Below are 19,388 nucleotides of genomic sequence, written 5' to 3'. Positions count from 1 at the left end.
ACACACACACACACACACACACACATGAACAGTTTCAGTTTCAGTAGCTCCGTCAAGGAGGCGTCACTGCGTTCGGACAAATCCATATACGCTGCACCACATCTGCCAAGCAGATGCCTGACCAGCAGCGTAACCGAACGCTCTTTGTCAGGTCTTGAGGGGAAAAAAAAAAGAATAAATACGTAAATAAATAATAAAAATAAAATAAATACATATGAACATTGCAACATAAACCATTATATCCACTGCTCACACTCGGTATCACTGAAACGGTCACGCAATCAGTGATACCTCAGACAGTGGCCAAGACCCCCCCGGCCCTGCATAGCTGGGGGGTCACCCCACACGACAGAGAAGAGGGGAGAGCCAGTTTGATAACACGCATGATCAGCTGTTCCCGCCAGCCCTCCTACCCGGCTACACACACGGCATGACGTAATGAATGAGCGAACGAAACACAGACACAAAAAGCAAACACGTAAATAAATGTTTGTGTGGTTGACGGCAATTTCTTTGCACTTTGACCATCACTGTGACGTGATCGTCTGTGTGCTTTCACCTTGGCTGACCCTTCTTCTTTTTTTCCCACGTGTGTTATACGGTACGGCCTGCTGCCCAACCACTGAGCTCGATGTGCCCAACACATCAACAACACAATGAAAACTTGCCGTGTCATTCGCGACTGCCGAAGGGGCTACTATCCAAATATCTGCTGTTGTATCTTGGGTGTCACGTGATGCTGTGTGTTGTTGCATAACATGCAAACACCGGAGCATAATTATTATTAATGTGTGTTGGGATTATTGAATCTCCGACTTAAGTTTTCAGTTTCCAACCTTTGTTACACATTTAATAGATCCGTGTAGTTTTTTTCTTGTGAATCCGACACTCGCGCGTTCGGAAACGTTTAGCCAATCGAAATGTGTGTGACAATGCGACGTCATTTCCGTATCTTCAACTGGGAGCCGCCCACAACGCACGCGGCACGGTAAGCTGAGACCACGCAGCGCTGTAGGCCGTTACTCGTGTACACTTCATCCAAGTGAGTTGACGCGATCAGCTGTGATGTTAAACTGACTCCCATGGTTCAGAAGGACAAAAGCTACGATTTCCCAGGTAGTTGATCATTTCTACGGGGACTTGTTCGTAAAAAACTCCGGCCAAGGTCAAATCAGAGAGAGACAGCCATTGTGCCGACAAGTTTCGATCGGAAAACGAGTCGACCACGCGGGCTGCACCAGTGTGTGCTTTGTTGTGAACGCACCGTTTTCATCCACGCCCATCAAGCGTCTCCAAAGTGGCCACGGGATATTACAAAATACCAGCCAAGATGACAAATAACGGGAATATTACAGATTTTGAAGCAAACATGGCAGCAGAATGTCTTCTTGTTATGTCTTCTTCCAGACCGCAGAAAACGGTTGGAACCAAGCCCTCTGGCTCTGGAGATGGCACAGATGAAAACGCCAACTACGCTGAACTCCGCGCCATGCCTCCCGAATCAGAGATGGACAGAAGAAAGCAGATTGCCGAAACGGTCATGTTGGCCAGAATTCTCACAGATCTAAAGCAATACAGGCAAGAACGACCGAGATCCGAGTTCGAAGGGAGAGCCCCTCACCCAACTGACATGCACAATTACCACTCACTCAGTGGTAGCAAAGCACGGAGGACCACGCCTACCTGCGACTGGCCTGCTAAGTCAGATAAAGTGTGTAAAAGTGACGCCAAAAAACTGCACAAATGTCATTACAAGGGTTGCGACAAAGTCTACGGCAAAAGCTCTCATCTGAAAGCACATCTTCGGACGCACACAGGTAAGAACGGTTGACCTCTTTATGTCGAATTCGAAGCGCGCCATTTCTTTGTTTGGGCTTGAGGCATGGTCGATCTGTCGAGCGCCCTCAGTGGCCTTGGGTGGTTTGGCTTCCAAACACAACACGCCTTTGCAACACATTACACGGGAGTTTTGGGATGTGGGATGAGAACTTGGGGGAAAGCTTAAGTTTAGGACAACCAGCATAGAAAATAGGAAATTAAAAAAAGCATAAAATGCGTGTCTGTTGTTGTCAGCTGAATTGTAAAATGACCTCGTTCATTCGTAGGAGAGCTATTTTTAGGTGTTCTGTAATGCGCTTCACAACCAACAAAACTGTTGTGTTGATCACTGTTAGACGGGCGTTTGGTTGATAGACTTTAGATAAGTCTAGACAGTTCCACGCGGGTTTCTGATCTTAAAGTGGTAAATTTTTGGATCCTAAAAGTGTCAAACTGGCTCTGTGTCTGTCTTTTTTCTTTAACATTGCTCCAGGCTTGATCAAACGGTGTAAGCAAAGGTAAAGCTGAACGTAGCCAGGGGACACACCCTCTGCACTGTTAACTATGCTGTGTAGGAGAAGCTTGCAAGTCGGGACCAGCCTTTCATCATTGACTGAAATCAGAAGAGACTAGTGCTCTCCTCAACATAATTCATTTACAGGACATGTATGACATGAAACACTATAAAATTAACACTACCATTGAAAGCCAGGCTATGTTTGTTGATTAACGGAAATGAAAATCCAATGTGTTGCCATGGAAAATGAAATATGGGAAATAAGAAAAGGCAGTGACTGACTGGTTCAGTTGAAGAGGATTGCCATGATCAGCTACTTTGTTATAACGTTGTAAATGTTATTCAGCTTGCTGTTTCTTCACCTTTTTTCTCCACCTTGGTCCTATTCTGATTCAATAGTTTGCTTGACACTGGTTGACATCAGTGGTGCCACCTCCTCCCCACTCCTCTTCCCTCACACATCTTTCTCATACTTGAGAAATACTTCTTTGGATGTTGAATCTTTATTTCACTCTTTCACCTTCCATTGTCATTATATCTTTTCAATAGTTTATGCAGTGTTTAGGAATGACTGCTCTGTCATGATGATGGTATTGATACACTGTTACTGTTAGCACACAATGCAAGAATGTTTGATAATTTAGAGATATATCATGATAGGCCATGATTTACAGGTGAATGTAAAATCTGACAGTAAAGAAGTTTAGTCCTTTGGATTTCTCTTGACCATTTCTCGTTTCATGTGTGTTTACACCCTCAGACATTTGCTATCAAATTCACCGAGTGTGAAGAGAAATTTTGTGATTTTAATCACAGAGCATTTTAATGCATTGATCTAGACTCTTTTAAAAAAAAAAAATCTTTATATATTTTGAACTAAATCTGTGCATACAGCTACCAAAAACTAATCCTGTAAGTGTAACCCCGTGACTGCTGCTGACAAGTTCTTTGGTCAGTGAATGGCTGTCACCTCACTCAGATAAGACAGAGATCAGGTGGTCAGTCGCCACTCCGTTTCAGGACTTCTTCCTCGTAGGATTGAATTATTTTCGTTCAGTAAAATCAGTGACACCATTGAAAAGTAGCATAGAACTGCCGTACAAATTTCATTTCACTAAGGTTCATCAGTCAAGGGATAAAAGTTTTAAAGGTTATTTTGCTTATTTGCTTATGACATCACAGTAATCACACCTTTTCCTGCAGAATTTTGCCTGAGGACAACACTCTCATTGCCATGGATTCGTTTTCAGTGTGCCAAGTGAGTGCTGTATGCAGGACCTCACTTTATTGTCTCATCTGAATGACAAGATGCTCAGTTTGATTTTCCAGTCAGACTTGGGAGAAAGGGTGAGAGCAGGATTCGAACCCATACCCCCACGACCCCTCTGTATTGGCAGCTGAGCATTTTAACTTGTCTGTTACCTTCCTTTCTTTTCAAAACTCACAAAGGCACATAACACTGCAATAGTTTTCAAGAATCATTCATATACAGTTGTCTTATATTTATAAGTTATAAAGAGTAACACTTAATGACTTATTAACTGACTTAGTCCTTGTTTGATATTTAAAACCAATTGTAACATTTTTTTTATGGGTTATTCTTCTTCCTACTTTGACATTCTTTAGACATGATGATCATGATGATGATCAGTGATCAATAGTCACCAGTGCACAATTCATCAGGATGCAGCAGGCTACAGTTAAGGGAGCTAAGTCAGTAAAACTAGGATTGTGATAAGGTTCATAGTTATTCACATTTTTCTATTTAAAAAAAAAAAAATTGAAATAGACCTTAATTATATGTTGATACACAAAACTGGGAGTGGAGGAATGAAAGCCAAATTATATGAGTTGAATATTTACAGTTAGAATTAATGTTTAATTTCATGTTGAATTAATATGTTTCAAACATTTACAGTTGGTAAGTATATCCATTGCCTGATTGAATTAGATATCCTAGCCTGCCCAGCAATTTAAAAGCTGATCTATTCTCACAGACAGACACACATGAGCGCGTGTGCACGCACGCATGCGCGAACTTACTTGGAAGACAGAAATTTGTCCAAGCATATACTCAAATTATTTTAACTTATTTCAAGCTGTTTTGATGCAAACTAAAAAGCAGCAACAGTCATGACTTAGTCAACAATTATTTTTGTCACACAACATTCTCTAATACTGACACTGACAGTGATCATAAACCTTGCTGAGTTGCTGTCTGAATTAACTCATAATTCCTATGCAGCTACCTTGGACTCTCTGTCTGTTTTTCAGCAACATTAAAAAATTTTCAGCCCTATCAAGAAGTGAGAGGAAACTGTGCACCCCCCTTTTCATTTATTTATTTTTCAATGAAGAAATCATTGTATCATGGCTCAGTTTTCCTTAAAACAATTTTTTTTTCATCCTGTTATATGAGCTGCTTAGTCATGTCTGATGCAATTCTGTTAATTTAAGTGATATATATATATATATATATCAAAAACAGTGATAATGATAAATAGTGAAGCAAGATTTGAACCAGACTCTTTTTTTCTTTCTTTTTTTTAATACCCGTTATTGCCTTGCCCATCACTCTTTACAGTTTCAGTATAACCTTTTGAGTTTTGTTTTTACTAGTGTTTAAACCTTAGTTTCTCCTTAGTTTCTCTTGCTGTGGAATGCTCTGTCAGTGTCTCTCTCAGTCTCTGTGAACAGATTTGCAGGGGAGGATTGGGTACGTGCAGTACCAAAAAAGGTCTGGTTTGCAAAATTGCTTGTGAAAAAACTTTGCCCCTATTTATTTGAACTTTAAACCATCAGGATGGGGGAGGAATTTACTTTGAAGTTTAATCTAACAGATAGGGAAGTGGAACTTTCTAACTAGGTTACTAAAACTAAAAGAAAAGTATAGGTGAAAATAGAGTTTCTGATGAAAAACAGAAACAACTCACTTAAATCTTTATAATTCGATTTTTTGTTTCATGAAAATAAATAAAGTATGTTTGTATAGCATTCAACTTAGGATCAACTGATAATGTTTTAACCTTTTATTTTCAGTTTTTACTGTGATTTTATGGCCATAGGATCATGGTAATAAAGATGACCTTGACTGTTTTTGTATTATACAATTCAAGGACACTTTAGGCTTGTTTGGAGCTCTTTGTTATGCAAACTATGCATACACATGATTCAACTCTACATGTGTGTGCACACAAACACTCATGCCCATGCACGCACACACACACACACACACACACACACACACACACACACACACACACACACACACACACACACACTTGCACATAAGCACAAACATGCTCTCTTTCTTGTTTGGTGAGTAAAGCTGTATGCAATGGATCATCCTGCTCCAAAAAATTCTGTCTGCCACACAGCACAGTCATTGACTGATTGAGTGTGTATATAACAGTGTGTAAGGGGTGTGAGGAGAAGGATGGTGTCACAGACAGCTGGGTGGCTATGAAGGCAGCTTTTGTTCTTCAGTTGGGTTCATGGAAATCAGAGGTGTGACTTACCCCTTCTTCTGAGTAAAAATTACCAGGAATGGCATGATGAATATATATATGATACATACCTTGCTCCACAACAAGCAAGCTTTCTCTGTCACAGTCTGTGTGTGTGGTGGGATGAAGTTGGAGGGAGGGTTGTGACACTCGCAAAGGAACAGAGCTGGTTGGAGGCAGCCTTTTTTCTCTTATTAAAGGTTGTTGGGTTGTTTTTTCTTCTCTATGATGAACCTTTGTTCAACTGACGAAAAACTGTTTCCAGTAGGTTATCAGTTGTTCTCAATCTCAGTGCTTCTTGAAGAAGTTCATGGAAGGTGGTCAGGCAGGCTTTTGGTTCCTTGGATCTGCAACTTCTTCAGTTGGGCATCTGCATTAGTGGATCTGATGGACCCGAAATTGCAGGGCTCCCAAGACGCTTCAAATGGATTGCTCTGCTGTAGAATCCCACTTGGAATTTGCTTTATGCCTTGGAGTAGGAGAAGAAATACATTACATTTCAGTGCCAGTATCTGAGGTACTGAAACTTAAAAGCTCTAAACTATACCCAAGGAGTTGTTGATATTATTTCAACTTCCAAGACATTTTTGGAGTGAGTATTGTCATCAATGATCAAAATATAGATGGCTATTACTATAAGAATGGAATTAGATTATTTGATCAGTTGCATCATATATCAAAGTGTGCAGTGCATAAATTTGAGTTTTGACAGTTTCTTTGTTGATAGCAAAAACCCTGAGAAGGAACAGGGAAGTCTTGCCTGTATTGGCACAGTCCAGTTGACCTGTATTCTCAGCAATGGCCTATTGGCAGAGTTTGTGGATGAGGAGTGAATGGCTGGCTCAGTTGATCTCCTTCTCTTCTGATAACAGAAAATAATAGAACTGGACATCTCTGGCTAGTATGTTACACCGTGTAGTAAAATCTATCCAACCAGATATGCCAGTGACTGCCACAGTGAACATGTCAGCTGGGCATGCTGACACTCACTCACAGACCGGACACATTACCCTGTGTTTTTTTTTTTACAGTCAATGTCACTTGGGAAGACCTCAGGTTGGGAGAACTCTCAGAGTAGCATGAAGGATGGCTTCAGGTGTGCTCAAAGTCAATTAAGTCAGCCACATTGTTTGAAAACTACTGGGTGTAAGAGCAAGACAGTGCTTTGGAATTTGTGACCTTCGACCATGTCACAGTCATATATATATATAATCTGTTAATTAATATTCCACACCTACTGTGGCAAAGTTCCATCAAAGTTTTTCCAGAAGCACAAATGTATGCATGCACACACACCCACACACACACACATACACACACACACTAACCCTTTCTCTCTCTCTTCTCTCTCTCTCTCTCTGGTACAAAAAAGGGACATAGAAATGGAACAAAGGATATGATTAGTGTCTTCCTGCAAATTTGAATACACTTAACTTTGTGATAAATTATCTAGTATAATCATAATAAATACACTAATATCATTCAAGTTTAAAAGGCCTTGAATTAAACAAGCATACACAGACATACACATGTGCGCACACACATACACACACATGCATACGTTTTTACACATGGATACCAGAATTTACTTTCTGTGACCTTGAACTTGAATTAGAATCACCCAATGATTGATATTTTCAGTATATTGTCAAAATATGTATCCAAAAGGACATTGCCTCATTTGATGCCACTTAGACAAATACGACAATGCCTTGCAAAAGACCACTGGCAACAGACCACAAATGTGTTATATATATGTGTGTGTGTGTGTATAATATATATATGTACACATGTACACTGACACACACAGACGCACGCACACACACTGACATTCGGTATCACAGTATCAGAGTATGTGAAAAGACACTCAATCAAAAACAAAACAAACAAAAAAACTTGTACTGCAGTATGCACACTCATTCAGTGTTGGAAAGTATGGTCAAGTGATAGGACTTTTGTTTTCAAATTCTTAAGTAGTTAAAGCTTCTGTGTTAGGTATTTCTGTTCAGTAATTCAACTTGGTGAAAATTTTAGCTTGACCTAGCTTTTTCTTTTTCAGCACTCACACACACTCACTCTCTTTCTCACTTTCTCTCTCTCACACACACACACACACACACACACACACACACAAACCTCTGCCTCCACTACCTTCACACACCAAAAGGCACACACTTTCCTCTGCTCCTGTCCCTCCGTCATTTCGTCAGCGTTTTAATATTTATTTGTTACGCTCCATACACACACGTCGGGCGCGTGCGAGCCGCGTGCCATATGTCATACACATACAGTGTGATCGTTAGGTGGACGGGGTGGGGATGGGGGGCAGGGCTCGAATCGAGGTTAAACCTAAAGACGACTCCCACCTCCCCCGGCAGCCAGTAAGACGCGTGCGGGGTGAGACACCTGTATTTAAATTTGCGTCCGGGCAGACACAAACCATGTCCTTTGTTCCGTTTCGCTTTCTCCCCCCATCCCACCTCCTCGCCTTCTTCCTTTCCTACCCCCTTCTTCCTTCTCCACCCCTTCTTGCCGCCCCCATCCTTTTCTCTCTTTCTCTCACACACACACACACGCACACACACCCTCTCTCTCTCTCTCTCTTTGTTTTGTCCCAGTTATTGTGAGCTCTCACCTACTTTTCCTTCCTTTCTCTTGTCGCTCTCTCCTCTTGTCTGAGGATTGATCCAGTCTAGTCATGCACGTCCCCGCGCTAAAAGCGGGTGCTTCAATTCAAACATGATGACGACATAATCGAGTCAACTTACGTGTGACTAGTAGGTTGTTTCCAAACAACCCTTCCTTTTTTTCTCTCTCTCTTCTTTAAAAAAAAAAAAAAAATTTTTTAAACATCCGTCACACCCGGTTTTCAACAGTAATATTTTAATCACATATACCTGTAACCAAAGTGAATGCATGTATTGGACTTTCAATAAACGTAGTATTACTTAGTTACTGATGTTGAAATAGAATGCATGCACCCAGAACGGTGTTGTCGAATGCGGGCAACCTATGGAAAAATGAAATAAAACCCCTTGTTTTTATAGGAAAAGTGTATTCTTCATTGGATTGTATACACCAACAGTATCATGAAAACTGGACTGTACTTTATTCATGATACATGTACCTACTTGTTTGGACGGAGCAGACTGAGGGGATGTTTGAACACATCTCCACCCGGCCCCGCCTCAATCGCCCCATTCTCTTTCTCTTCTGTTGCCATGGTAGTTCGTGAAAGTGACGTGTGTTTTAAATTCCAGTCCCTTGTCATGTCAGTATGGAACGAACGTGTTCCTCATCCTCACTGCTTCTATCTCGTCAACAATCCGACCCTTGGAAGATGACGTATGTGTACGTCAAAGAGCCAGTCGCTTTCTTGTGTTTATTTATATACGTGCACGTGCCTCGTTTCCATTCCATTTCACGTGCATCCAGAAAGTGCAGTCATGCACGTGCAGCCCGAGTGACCACGCCCCCCTTCTCGTCTATTTCGGGCTCTTATTTTCCCGAAAAGGAAACGGAGCTGTCAGTCTCCACGGCCTTCTTTCTTCTGCAGCGCTCGATTTTGTCTGTTGTCTCTCTCTCTCTCTCTCTCTCTCTCTCTCTCTAGCCAACTGCTGCGGGTTTTGTTGATTGTTTTTGTGGTGAAGTTGATGATGATACAGAGAGATAAAGTTTTGGCACTCGACGAGTGGTCATTTTCTTTTTCGATTTAATTAAAATACACCCCCCCCCTCCCCTCCCCCCTACAACCAAACACCTTCTTGTCCCCTCTCACAGACATGGTATGGATTACGAGATCAGTAACTACTACTGTGTATTAATTTTGATCTTGTGCGTGCGTGTCCACTGACATGTAGGCTATGGAAAGGGTCAAGCCGGCCTGGACATGTCGGTCAACACTGCAGCTGTTGACCATTCTGGGAGATCGGCGCTGTGGCCGATGATTAAAAGTCGAACTGAACCTTGGTTTCTAAAAAAAGAAACACCACAACAACAACAAAAACCTAGGCTCTGTCAGTCTCTCGGCTCTGTGCGTGTGTGTGTGTTATTTACAATGGTAATCCTTGCCCCCTCTCGCTGTCTCTCTCTCTCTCTCTCTCTCTCTCTCTCGTGTGTTTTCAGTTGCTCACGACCGTCACACTTGCCCTCGACAATACACTTTAATCGCGCGCGCGCGCGCGTGTGTGTGTGTGTTGAAAGAGAGGGCGTAGGATCGGGGAATGGGGAGGAGGATGTTGGGAGAGAGCTCAGCTGGATGTTGCGAGGTCAAAACACACGTACGCACACACGCCCGACAGCAAAGAAGCAGAACTGACAAAGAAAGGCGACGTGTGTGTGTGTGTGTGTGCGTGTGTGTGTGTGTGCTTGCATGGTGTATAAAAGGGCAGGTGTTCGTGCAGTATTTGGGATCTCTTTTTCATCACACACACACACACACACACACACACGTTCTGTCTCCACCCCCATCTCTCTGAAATAAGTCAAAGGCACACACGCGCAACCGCCACCCACTCCACGCCTACCCCCATACCCACCCCTCCCACATGAGTGCGGCGGCGAGAAAGTTGTGTGCGGCGGCGAGAAAGTTGTGTGCGCACGAAAGAGGAATAGGGTTGTAGGGAAGAGACAGGGCCACGAGGAAGTTGAGAAAAAGGAAAGAAAGAAGAAAAACGCGCACACGCGCGTACGCGTGCACACACTTACAGGACGGGTGCATGTGGACTGAAGAAAGGGCAGCGACAGCGGTAACGCGCGTGCGTCCATTATTAGCAGCAGGTGCTCCCTCCTCCCTCTTCTGCGCCCGCATCGTTAAATTTGGTTGTCAAGAGCAACGCCCCATTAAAAAGACAAATACAAGCAACATGACAATAATGAGAGAGAGGATGGAGAGAGATATATATAGAGGGAGACCCACCTCCAAAAAGCAAAGTCCACGAACTCCCCTACTTCGTCTGTTTGTTGTGATGATGTAAACTTGTTGGCCACTGCAATCTCTTCATTGACATTGTCTCGGCCTCTGTGTGTGTGTGTGTGTGTTCCTGTGTTTCTGTCGTGAGTGTGTCCATCCTCCCTCTTATTGTGTGCCATTGCTCATTGCAGGCTTTCTCATACCCCTTTCCTCTCTTGTTTTGGTTAACTGCAGTCACATGTATATGTTGTGACAGTTAGTGTTTTCAACCATGGTTCTACCAAGTCAGTTCTTAGTTGCAATTTGAGTTCCTATCCGGGCCTCCATCCACATCTGCACACCCACCACCTATCAAACCCCGTTCCCTCCTTTCCCTCTCCTCCTCCACCATGACTGTCGTCCTGTCGCCAACCCCCACACAAACACAAAGAACGGGTCCCCCGTTCGGGTCTTTGTTCCAGCGACTTAGGGGTCGGCGGGACTTTTTTTTTTTAAGGGGGAGGGTTGTGGCGGCGGTGGTAGAGTGGCAATGGTGGTGTAGGGGGGAGCGAGGTAAGGGGTGAGAGAGAGGGAGGAAAAAGGATTTCTATATTACCAGTAAATCCCACACTGCCTCTGGCCGTCGTCAAACCGTTAGCGAGTCGGCAGGTGCACGGGGTATATAGTCGAGATGGGTGGAGGAGGTGGGGTGGGGTTGGCGGGTGGAGTAGAGGGGGAGGCAGGGAAGGGGGCGATACAACGGCAGGAGATAAAGCCTTGTGCCAGTGGGTGAGAGGGAGAACAGAAGGCTGGTAGGACGGTGGTAAATTGGAGGTGGTGGAGGTAGTGACAGCTCGGGTTTCCAAGTTCTGAACAAGTTCCTTGATGGTGTTGTTTCTCTGAGGACATTATACAGTAGTCACGTGGGGGAGGGGGATACAAAGCTGTCTTGCGCTTAAAACGACGCGCGCGCGCACAGGTTTCCTTCACGTACTGTTTGCCGCCTCCCCAACCCCTCACGCCCCCTTGCTCAGCTGTACCTGCCCAACCGATCCCTCTCCATCCCCACTCTCTCTCTCTCTCTTACCATTTTTGTTTTGATTTGTACTGTGTCACTAGAGCTTTACAGCTAATGACATTAAACATTTCAGTGTTTAGTGTTATCTCTCTGTCTACAAATCTCTCTCTTCATTACACAAGACATCAAACCACTCCTCACCACACTCCATCCATAGGTTGTATGTTATATAATGTACAGGTATGATTTGTACAATATAATGTAGACAAGTAGTCAGAAGAGACCTGACGTAGCTTAGTTAACAGCAGTCTGCTTAAACTTGACAGACTGAAAGCAAGCTGAATGAGTGGCATTTATCATAAAAAAAAATTTAAAACGGCAGGGTAGAAAGCAATAAAATTGAACACATACACACACACATAGACATATATATTAATTTATTTGAATTTTATATGAGTGATAAATAATTCACCAAGTCTTAAATTGTTGCCACAAGAAAAAAAACAAACCAATATTTGTTGCTGCTGTTGTAATTACTGTTTCATTAAAAACCAAAACAACTACAACAAAAAAAACACAAAAAAACATAATGCACCAAATGATGTTATAAATTTATGTTTCATTGTCGCCACACTTAAGCAGTATTGGTTGCTGCTGGTATAATAACACAACAGATGATTCACCAGGTGAGGTTATAACTGTCTCATGTTTGCCACACTACAGCAGTATTGGATTGATGGTTGCAACTGTATGATTACTGTTAGATAAGTAACGAATAGTTCACCAAGTTATTATAAATATAACTACTTAACTAATGTAAGTGTCACATTGTTGCCACACTAAAAAAGTAAAACAGTATTGGTTGCTACTTGTATGTTACTGTCATAAATATGAGTAATGAATAGGTCACCAAGTTAGGTTATAAATGTCAAATTGTTGCCACGCGAAAACGTTAGTGGTTGCTACTGGTAATGTGGTATGATTACTGTTTTGGTAAGTGACGAATAGTTCACCAAGTTATGTTATAGATGTCACATTGTTGCCACACAAAAAATGTTGGTTGGTTTAAATAATCTTTAATTATTCAACAATACACATGATTACAATGCAGTGAATGACAAAAGAGCATCAGCAAGCTTAAAGCTTATACTGTGCTCACAACGTTGCACTTCAATTTTATCATGACGGCTGATGAACCATATTATCAGTTGTATCAAATAACATTCATAAACAAACAATACATAATATAGTAAAATAATGCTAATATCAATATTAACATGAGATTAAAATTATTATCACCAGAGTAATCGGCCTGATAGAAGAGAAACATGAAGGAGAAAAAAAAGAAGAAAATTTAGAAGAATGGTGGGTAAGGTGGTGGGGGAGGGGGAGCAGTTGGTTCAGGTTGCCGCTGGTATAATTACTGTTATATTAGTAAGGGAAGATTCACTTGGTGAGGTTATAAATGTCACATTGTTGCTGCATTAAAACAGTTGTGGTTGCTACTGGTTTAGAACAGGCTGGTCTCTCTCTCTTATCACCTGTTGTCCGCATGGTCCTTTCGGGCGGTCAGTCAGCAAACAGTACACCTAACCTAGTTTTGTTTGACCTCAGTCTTTTTTTCCCCGATTGGCACAAGTTCACATCAAGGTCTTCTGTTTCAGTGGAATCTGTCGTATTAACCCCTTGACAGCTGAACATTCATGAAATGAGATTGGTGTCTGAATTTGAAAAGTGCAGTTACTATATTGTGTGTACTTTTAAGTGATGAAATTGATGTTCTTGAATAAAAACGATATATTACTGAGAGGAAGAAGTCCAAGTAAACAGTAATGCCTGACATCTTGGCCTAGCGAGCTCTGTTGGATCTCGGTGAGGCAACCTGCAGCGCTTCGCTGACAAGCACACTCATCCGCCGCGGTCAGGGGGTTAATAGGCTATGGCAGGATAGGAAACATGTCAGACACTCAGTGTCCCATTTCCAAGTGTAGGCCCAGCTAAAGGGTGTGGACAAGATCATCAATGAGGATGTCAAAACAAGACATTGAACTTACATACTTGTTGATTATTTTCCTAGAGAATGACTAGAATGATAACAATAATAGAAATTAAGAAATAAAAACAGGACACCCTGTTTATGATTTTTTTTTCCCATACCATCCCTTCCAAGGTCATGTGGCAAAACTAACTCACTGACACTCACTGACACTGACCTTTACTGTTAATGATATTAGTGATTCCTGTTCCTGTGTTAGACTTCATCGAATACAGATATTTTTTAATTCTCAATATTTCACAATTTTCAGTTTTGAGGCATGTTCATGATGTTGGTATTGTTCACGGATTGACTCTCTCTCTGACTCTGACTCTGAGTCTGAGTCTCTCTCTCCCTCTCTCTCTCTCCCTCTCTCTCTGTACTACACTACATGGCACTATATGACACTACACTACACTGCAGATTGATATAGATAATAACACACACACACACACACATACACACATACACACACACACACATTATTTTGCTGCCATTACAAAGGGTTTATTTTGGCAAGTCAAGTACCAGTAAGTTGATCAACAACTTCTAGATAATGTGGTGGGGTTTCACTGTCAGTGTGATGTAAGCTACTCGTAGTCATACGCATAGGGTATCAGCTTTGAGGTTAAGATTCAGGATATTTGTTTCATGATCCGTTTACTCTCTGGTTTTGATAGCTGCTTGATTTTAGTTTAATGATCAACTGACGGTATTCTGGTGGTCTTGATTTTTGTTCAGTGATCAAATAATGGAAACAAAAAACACAGGAAAGGGCAGAAAAATTAAATAGGATTGAACTAAAAAAAAGTTTTAAAAAGACTGAGAAAGAAATAGACACAAATGATACATCATCAAGACTATATTGGAGATGTGAACAGTTTTGATTTGTGAACAGTGGAAAGGAACACTGTTGTTCATCACACAATAGGGGGAGGGCGGAAATCTGTTTCTGAGAGCACCAAGCACATTGGCACAATAAGATTATGAGAATGAAGTGTTTTGCCATCTGTAAGTTCATCACAGCTTCATATTACTCAAATGCCATACAGCCAGTTCTGTAGTCATCATCTGTTGATCTGCACTCACTCTGCACAAAAGGCTGATGTTTTTAAACAGCAGGACGTTTTGTAGTCATTGCCCGTGGCTAAGACATTCCTTGAAAAATTGATTTGGTTGTGAATGAGCAGTCTGAACCCCCATGGTAATTTTGTTTTTGTTAAATTTGTGAATTACAGAAAATGTGCATGTATAAATTTGTGTATGCTGTGTTGACAGGTGAGCGCCCGTTCCCGTGCATGTGGACTGGTTGTGAGAAACGCTTTGCTCGTTCCGATGAGTTGGCACGTCACACACGCACCCATACAGGTGACTTAAAAAATAAAATAAAAATTTTATTCAATTCATTCATCTATTTCATTGCTCTTCTTCTTGTTTTCTGACATAAATTTGTTTATTTACTTTCTTTGTACTATTATTATGTTTATTGCAAAATTTGTTTGTGGTCATTTATGAATGTGTCTCTTTTACAATTTTACTGTTTCATTCAGAGTGCATATTCTTCAGGTGCATGATAAAGATTTTGAAAAAAGTCAACATGTGCATGTGCATTTGTTTTGGATAAATTATATGTTAATTTAAGAAAGTTTCTGTTTTACAGAATTTGATATTTCAAGTCTTTGTATTGTGATGTTTATCTGGCCATCCCATCTGATCTTACTAAAACAAAAGAAAACAAACATACATTGATGCAATAACAACAGATCTCTCTCTCTCTCTCTCTCTCTCTCTCTCTGTCTCTCGATTCTCTCTCTATAACTTGATGTAATTTTGGTGTAGAATTATTTAATTACAGCCATTTCTATAGTGATACTGTTTTTTTTATGACAGAAAAAAATATAAACCTTTTGCTCTTTTATTTGTATTAACAACAATATTGTAGTGTCTTTCTTTTTAATCAGATCATTTGTGGGTTTTGTTTTTTTAGTTAAATGTACATCTACATGATCAGTACTGTGTTACCTCTCCCACTTGTGATAGTTGTAACCAGTTCCATGTCTGGAATTTTCAGGAGATGATGTATCATCAGCTTCATGTTTGTGGAATTTTCAGGAGAGAATTTATTTGTGTTTGCACATTTCTTCTGTCTTTGCTGCTGTAGGGACATGTCAGATGATCGGTATAAGAACAGGCCCGGCGCTTCCTTTTTTTGAGGAAGTGTCTGGGTTTGTTCCAGTGTACCTTTTATTTACCTAGCTAGCTGAATCAGTAGCGTAAGCAGCACTGACTTGAAGTTGTGTACCTTGTGAATGTACAGAGTTACCACTCTTTACTATTTGTTAATCATTTTATCTCCATGCCTAATTGTTTGTTCATTTCCAGAGAATTTATAGTTTTAACAAGCTTCATGTGTGTGTGTAAATTTCAGAAGAGAATGGTCAGTTATAACCACCTCCATGTATATTGAATTTTCAGGAAAGAATGTATAGTTATAACCAGCTCCATGTATGTGGGATTTTCAGGAGAAAAGGCCTAGTTTAAGTTACAACCAGCTTAGCACCATATATGTAGAATTTTCAGGAGAGAAAACAGACGTAATCATATAACCCACAGCTTAGCTCCATATATGTGGAATTTTCAGGTGAGAAAACATAAGTATATAACCCAGCTCTTTGTGTTTGAAATGATCAGGAGAGAAGCGGTTCCCCTGCCCCATGTGTGACAAACGCTTCATGAGGAGTGACCACCTGACCAAGCACGCCCTGCGACACCCCAACTTTGACCCCTCCATGCTGAAGAAGCGCCCTCGCATGGACACCAAGGACACCAACAGCGACGGAGTCTCCAACCAGTCCAGTCCAGTCGCCTCCCCTTAAGCACCAGCAGTTTGTGGAACGTCTGCTCCGTTGTCTTACTCTTACGACAGAAAGATGCCGGACAACATGGGGCTGACTTGACACAGGATTGTGCTTGTATTAAAAACAGGATTTCAAACTGATGTGGGTTATTTTGGCTTTGAAGACAAGCATTTGCACAACCCCCTTTTTTTTAAAAGACAGTTTGCCCTTGATTTTCTTTTTTGTTTTTTTTTTCTCCCAACTTACTGTTCAGTGTATCGAGTGCAATTTGTAGATCTTGTAGCTTTCCTTTTTACTGTATTTTCTTTTTATGTTTTTTCTTGCATGCATGTGAATGTTATTTGTTCCCAATCAATATTGCCTAAATATCTGATTCTGAAAACCAACAACTTGTTTGTGTGTTTCAAAATAGGAAGAAAAAAAAGCAAGCTTTTTATTCTGTTTTCTTTGGGGGGGTTTGTTTTGTAATTTTTAAACAAAATTTTGAATCGATTTTTATCATTAACATTCACATGATTTTGATTTGTGTGTTTAGTTTTGTGTGACAGTGAATAACTTTCTTTTAACTCAGCTAATGAGCAAGTTGATCTTATGATTTTAGAAAGTTGCCTGGTACCTTAACTAATGGATTTGGAATGTTTGAGAATATGCTTTGTCTCACTGGGAAAGAACAGCTGAATATTGGTGTCATTTTCTTTCAGTTTTTACTTGGAACCCAGTTATGACAACTTTGTGTGTGTGTGGAAATATATATATCTGTATATTGGACTTAATTTCACTGTTTGATCTGAAGCATGATATGATCTCTTGTGTTTTGTTTATTTTACATTGAAGGAGGTAGCCATTTCAGACATTTCGTTCTTGAACTGCATTTACAGTGTTGTTACTGAAAGAAGTTAAGCGGTTGTTACTGAAAGAAGTTAAGCGCACACTCTGTTTTTTGGTAAGTCAGATACCTACACAGCTTAAGACCCTAACTGATATGGTGGCTGTGAAATTTGGGGAAAATGTGCTATGTGAGCACAATCTCTCAGCATTAATAATTGTTCTCTTCCTGTCTGTCTTGTCAGTGGAGATCGATAGAGATCAGAAAGGTTAAGCGACTTGCAGAGCTGTTGTCGAGACAGGTGTGCTTGCACGACTCAGCAGTACATTGTAATGTGCCCCTGCTTGTGTCACAGCTGGTTTAGCGAGTGTGCTTTTTGTGGAAGAGACCAGGAAAGAACTTGATGTGATATGTGCGTGCATTATCGGCTGTGAGAGAATGACCCTCGTTCAACAAGTTTCCATTGTGGTTTTACTATTGTCATATTTTTATTAAGGTTACACTGTGCAGAACTTGTACTGATCATGATGTAGTCTGTAACTGTAATGTGAGTCTGTGTGTGTCCTTTTGTCAGTTTGAAAAGAAAAGAAAAAGGGGGATGTGGGGGGTGGGATTTATGACAAATTTGATAACAACGTTATTCACCACATGATGCTTACAAGTTATGGAAAGAGAAAAAAAGACATGAGAAATTTCAAACGATTTTTTAAAGTAAATTGACACCCCACCCCCACCCCTCAAATCCCCTTCCAATACCACCCTCCTCCAAAATATAAAATAAAAATATCAGTTTCATGTATGAGTGAGAGGCTGACTGTCTCATGCCTGTTCTGGGGGATACTTGGGTTCTCCTCCAGATGTTTTCCACACAGAATTGATGAGGTTCTTACTTTTGAAAAGACATCCCTAATGGGAATATTCTTAATTATTTCCTATAGTGAATTTTATATTGGAATGTGTGCATCTCGTATGTATGTCTGATGACAAGTTAGCATTGTCTTGTTCGGCAACCTGACTGGAATCATGAGCTTCTTGATGAGAGTGGTACCTGTGACTTGTGGTTTTAGAACATCTGATGTGATTGTCCTGCTTGTGTGTATTCCTGAATGGACATGTTTTTTTTGTGTGTGTGTTTTTGTTTGTTTGTTTGGTGGGGATTTTTTTTCTTTCCAAGAGATTTGGTGCTTCTGCTTGTATGTGTGTGTCCAAAGATAGATAGCTTTTTTTTTTCTTTGATATTTAGTCTCCACAAATTGATTTTTTTTTTTTTTTTTTTTTTTTTTTTTTTTCATATTTACCTGTAATTTGAGTGATTTCTGTTCATGCTCTCAGATTGATCAGACTTGTGACTTCATAGAGTTTATAAAAACTTTAACATGACACATAGAGATTTTTTTTGTGTGTGTTTGTTTGCTTTGCTTGTTTTTTTTGGTTTTTTGTTTATTTATATATGACACATATAGATTGTTTGGTGGGGGGTTTTTGTTTGTTTTTGTTTGCTTTGCTTTGATCATCAAACATGTTTTAGGATCACTTTATTTTGATCAATTTGGAAGCTGGTATCAAGAAGAAAACGTGGTTAGACTGAAACTGGGCTTCACTGAATTTGAACTTAAAATTATGTTTGATATTTCCATGGGACAGTATGAGGACAGTAAGACTGACAGACTTTTAGAACTTGTTTTACAACATGCCCAGACCCACCATGTGAAATGAGAGGGACTGGAAACTGGTATTGTCAAATCTGATAAGGTCTTCCACTGCTTGTGTGGGTAAATCAGTAGTGCCAGTAGAGTGTTGATGAGTCCATTGTACTAATACTGATATAGCAGTAGATCTGCAGTGTGTTTGTTTTGCTCCGCAGTTCTGCAATTGACAGTCTGCGACTGGTCCTGTGCCAGTCCAGAGTCCTTTGTATG

At 40.7% G+C, this 19,388-nt stretch overlaps 1 protein-coding gene across 1 annotated transcript; it reads left to right on the top strand.

The window, feature by feature from the left end:
- The first annotated feature begins 1,008 nt into the window (after nucleotides 1-1,008).
- LOC143282422 (uncharacterized) lies at nucleotides 1,009-18,711 on the top strand. Its single transcript, XM_076588057.1, has 3 exons — nucleotides 1,009-1,817; nucleotides 15,064-15,153; nucleotides 16,477-18,711. Exons 1-3 carry the CDS (start codon nucleotides 1,331-1,333, stop codon nucleotides 16,659-16,661), a joined length of 762 nt encoding a protein of 253 aa, XP_076444172.1. The 5' UTR covers nucleotides 1,009-1,330; the 3' UTR covers nucleotides 16,662-18,711.
- The last annotated feature ends 677 nt before the right edge of the window (nucleotides 18,712-19,388 follow it).

Source organism: Babylonia areolata, chromosome 5 (genome assembly GCF_041734735.1).
Source record: "Babylonia areolata isolate BAREFJ2019XMU chromosome 5, ASM4173473v1, whole genome shotgun sequence".
NCBI lineage: Eukaryota > Metazoa > Mollusca > Gastropoda > Neogastropoda > Buccinidae > Babylonia > Babylonia areolata.
Note: the sequence above shows the minus strand (reverse complement) of the source record. Positions and strands in the feature narration are given on the sequence as shown.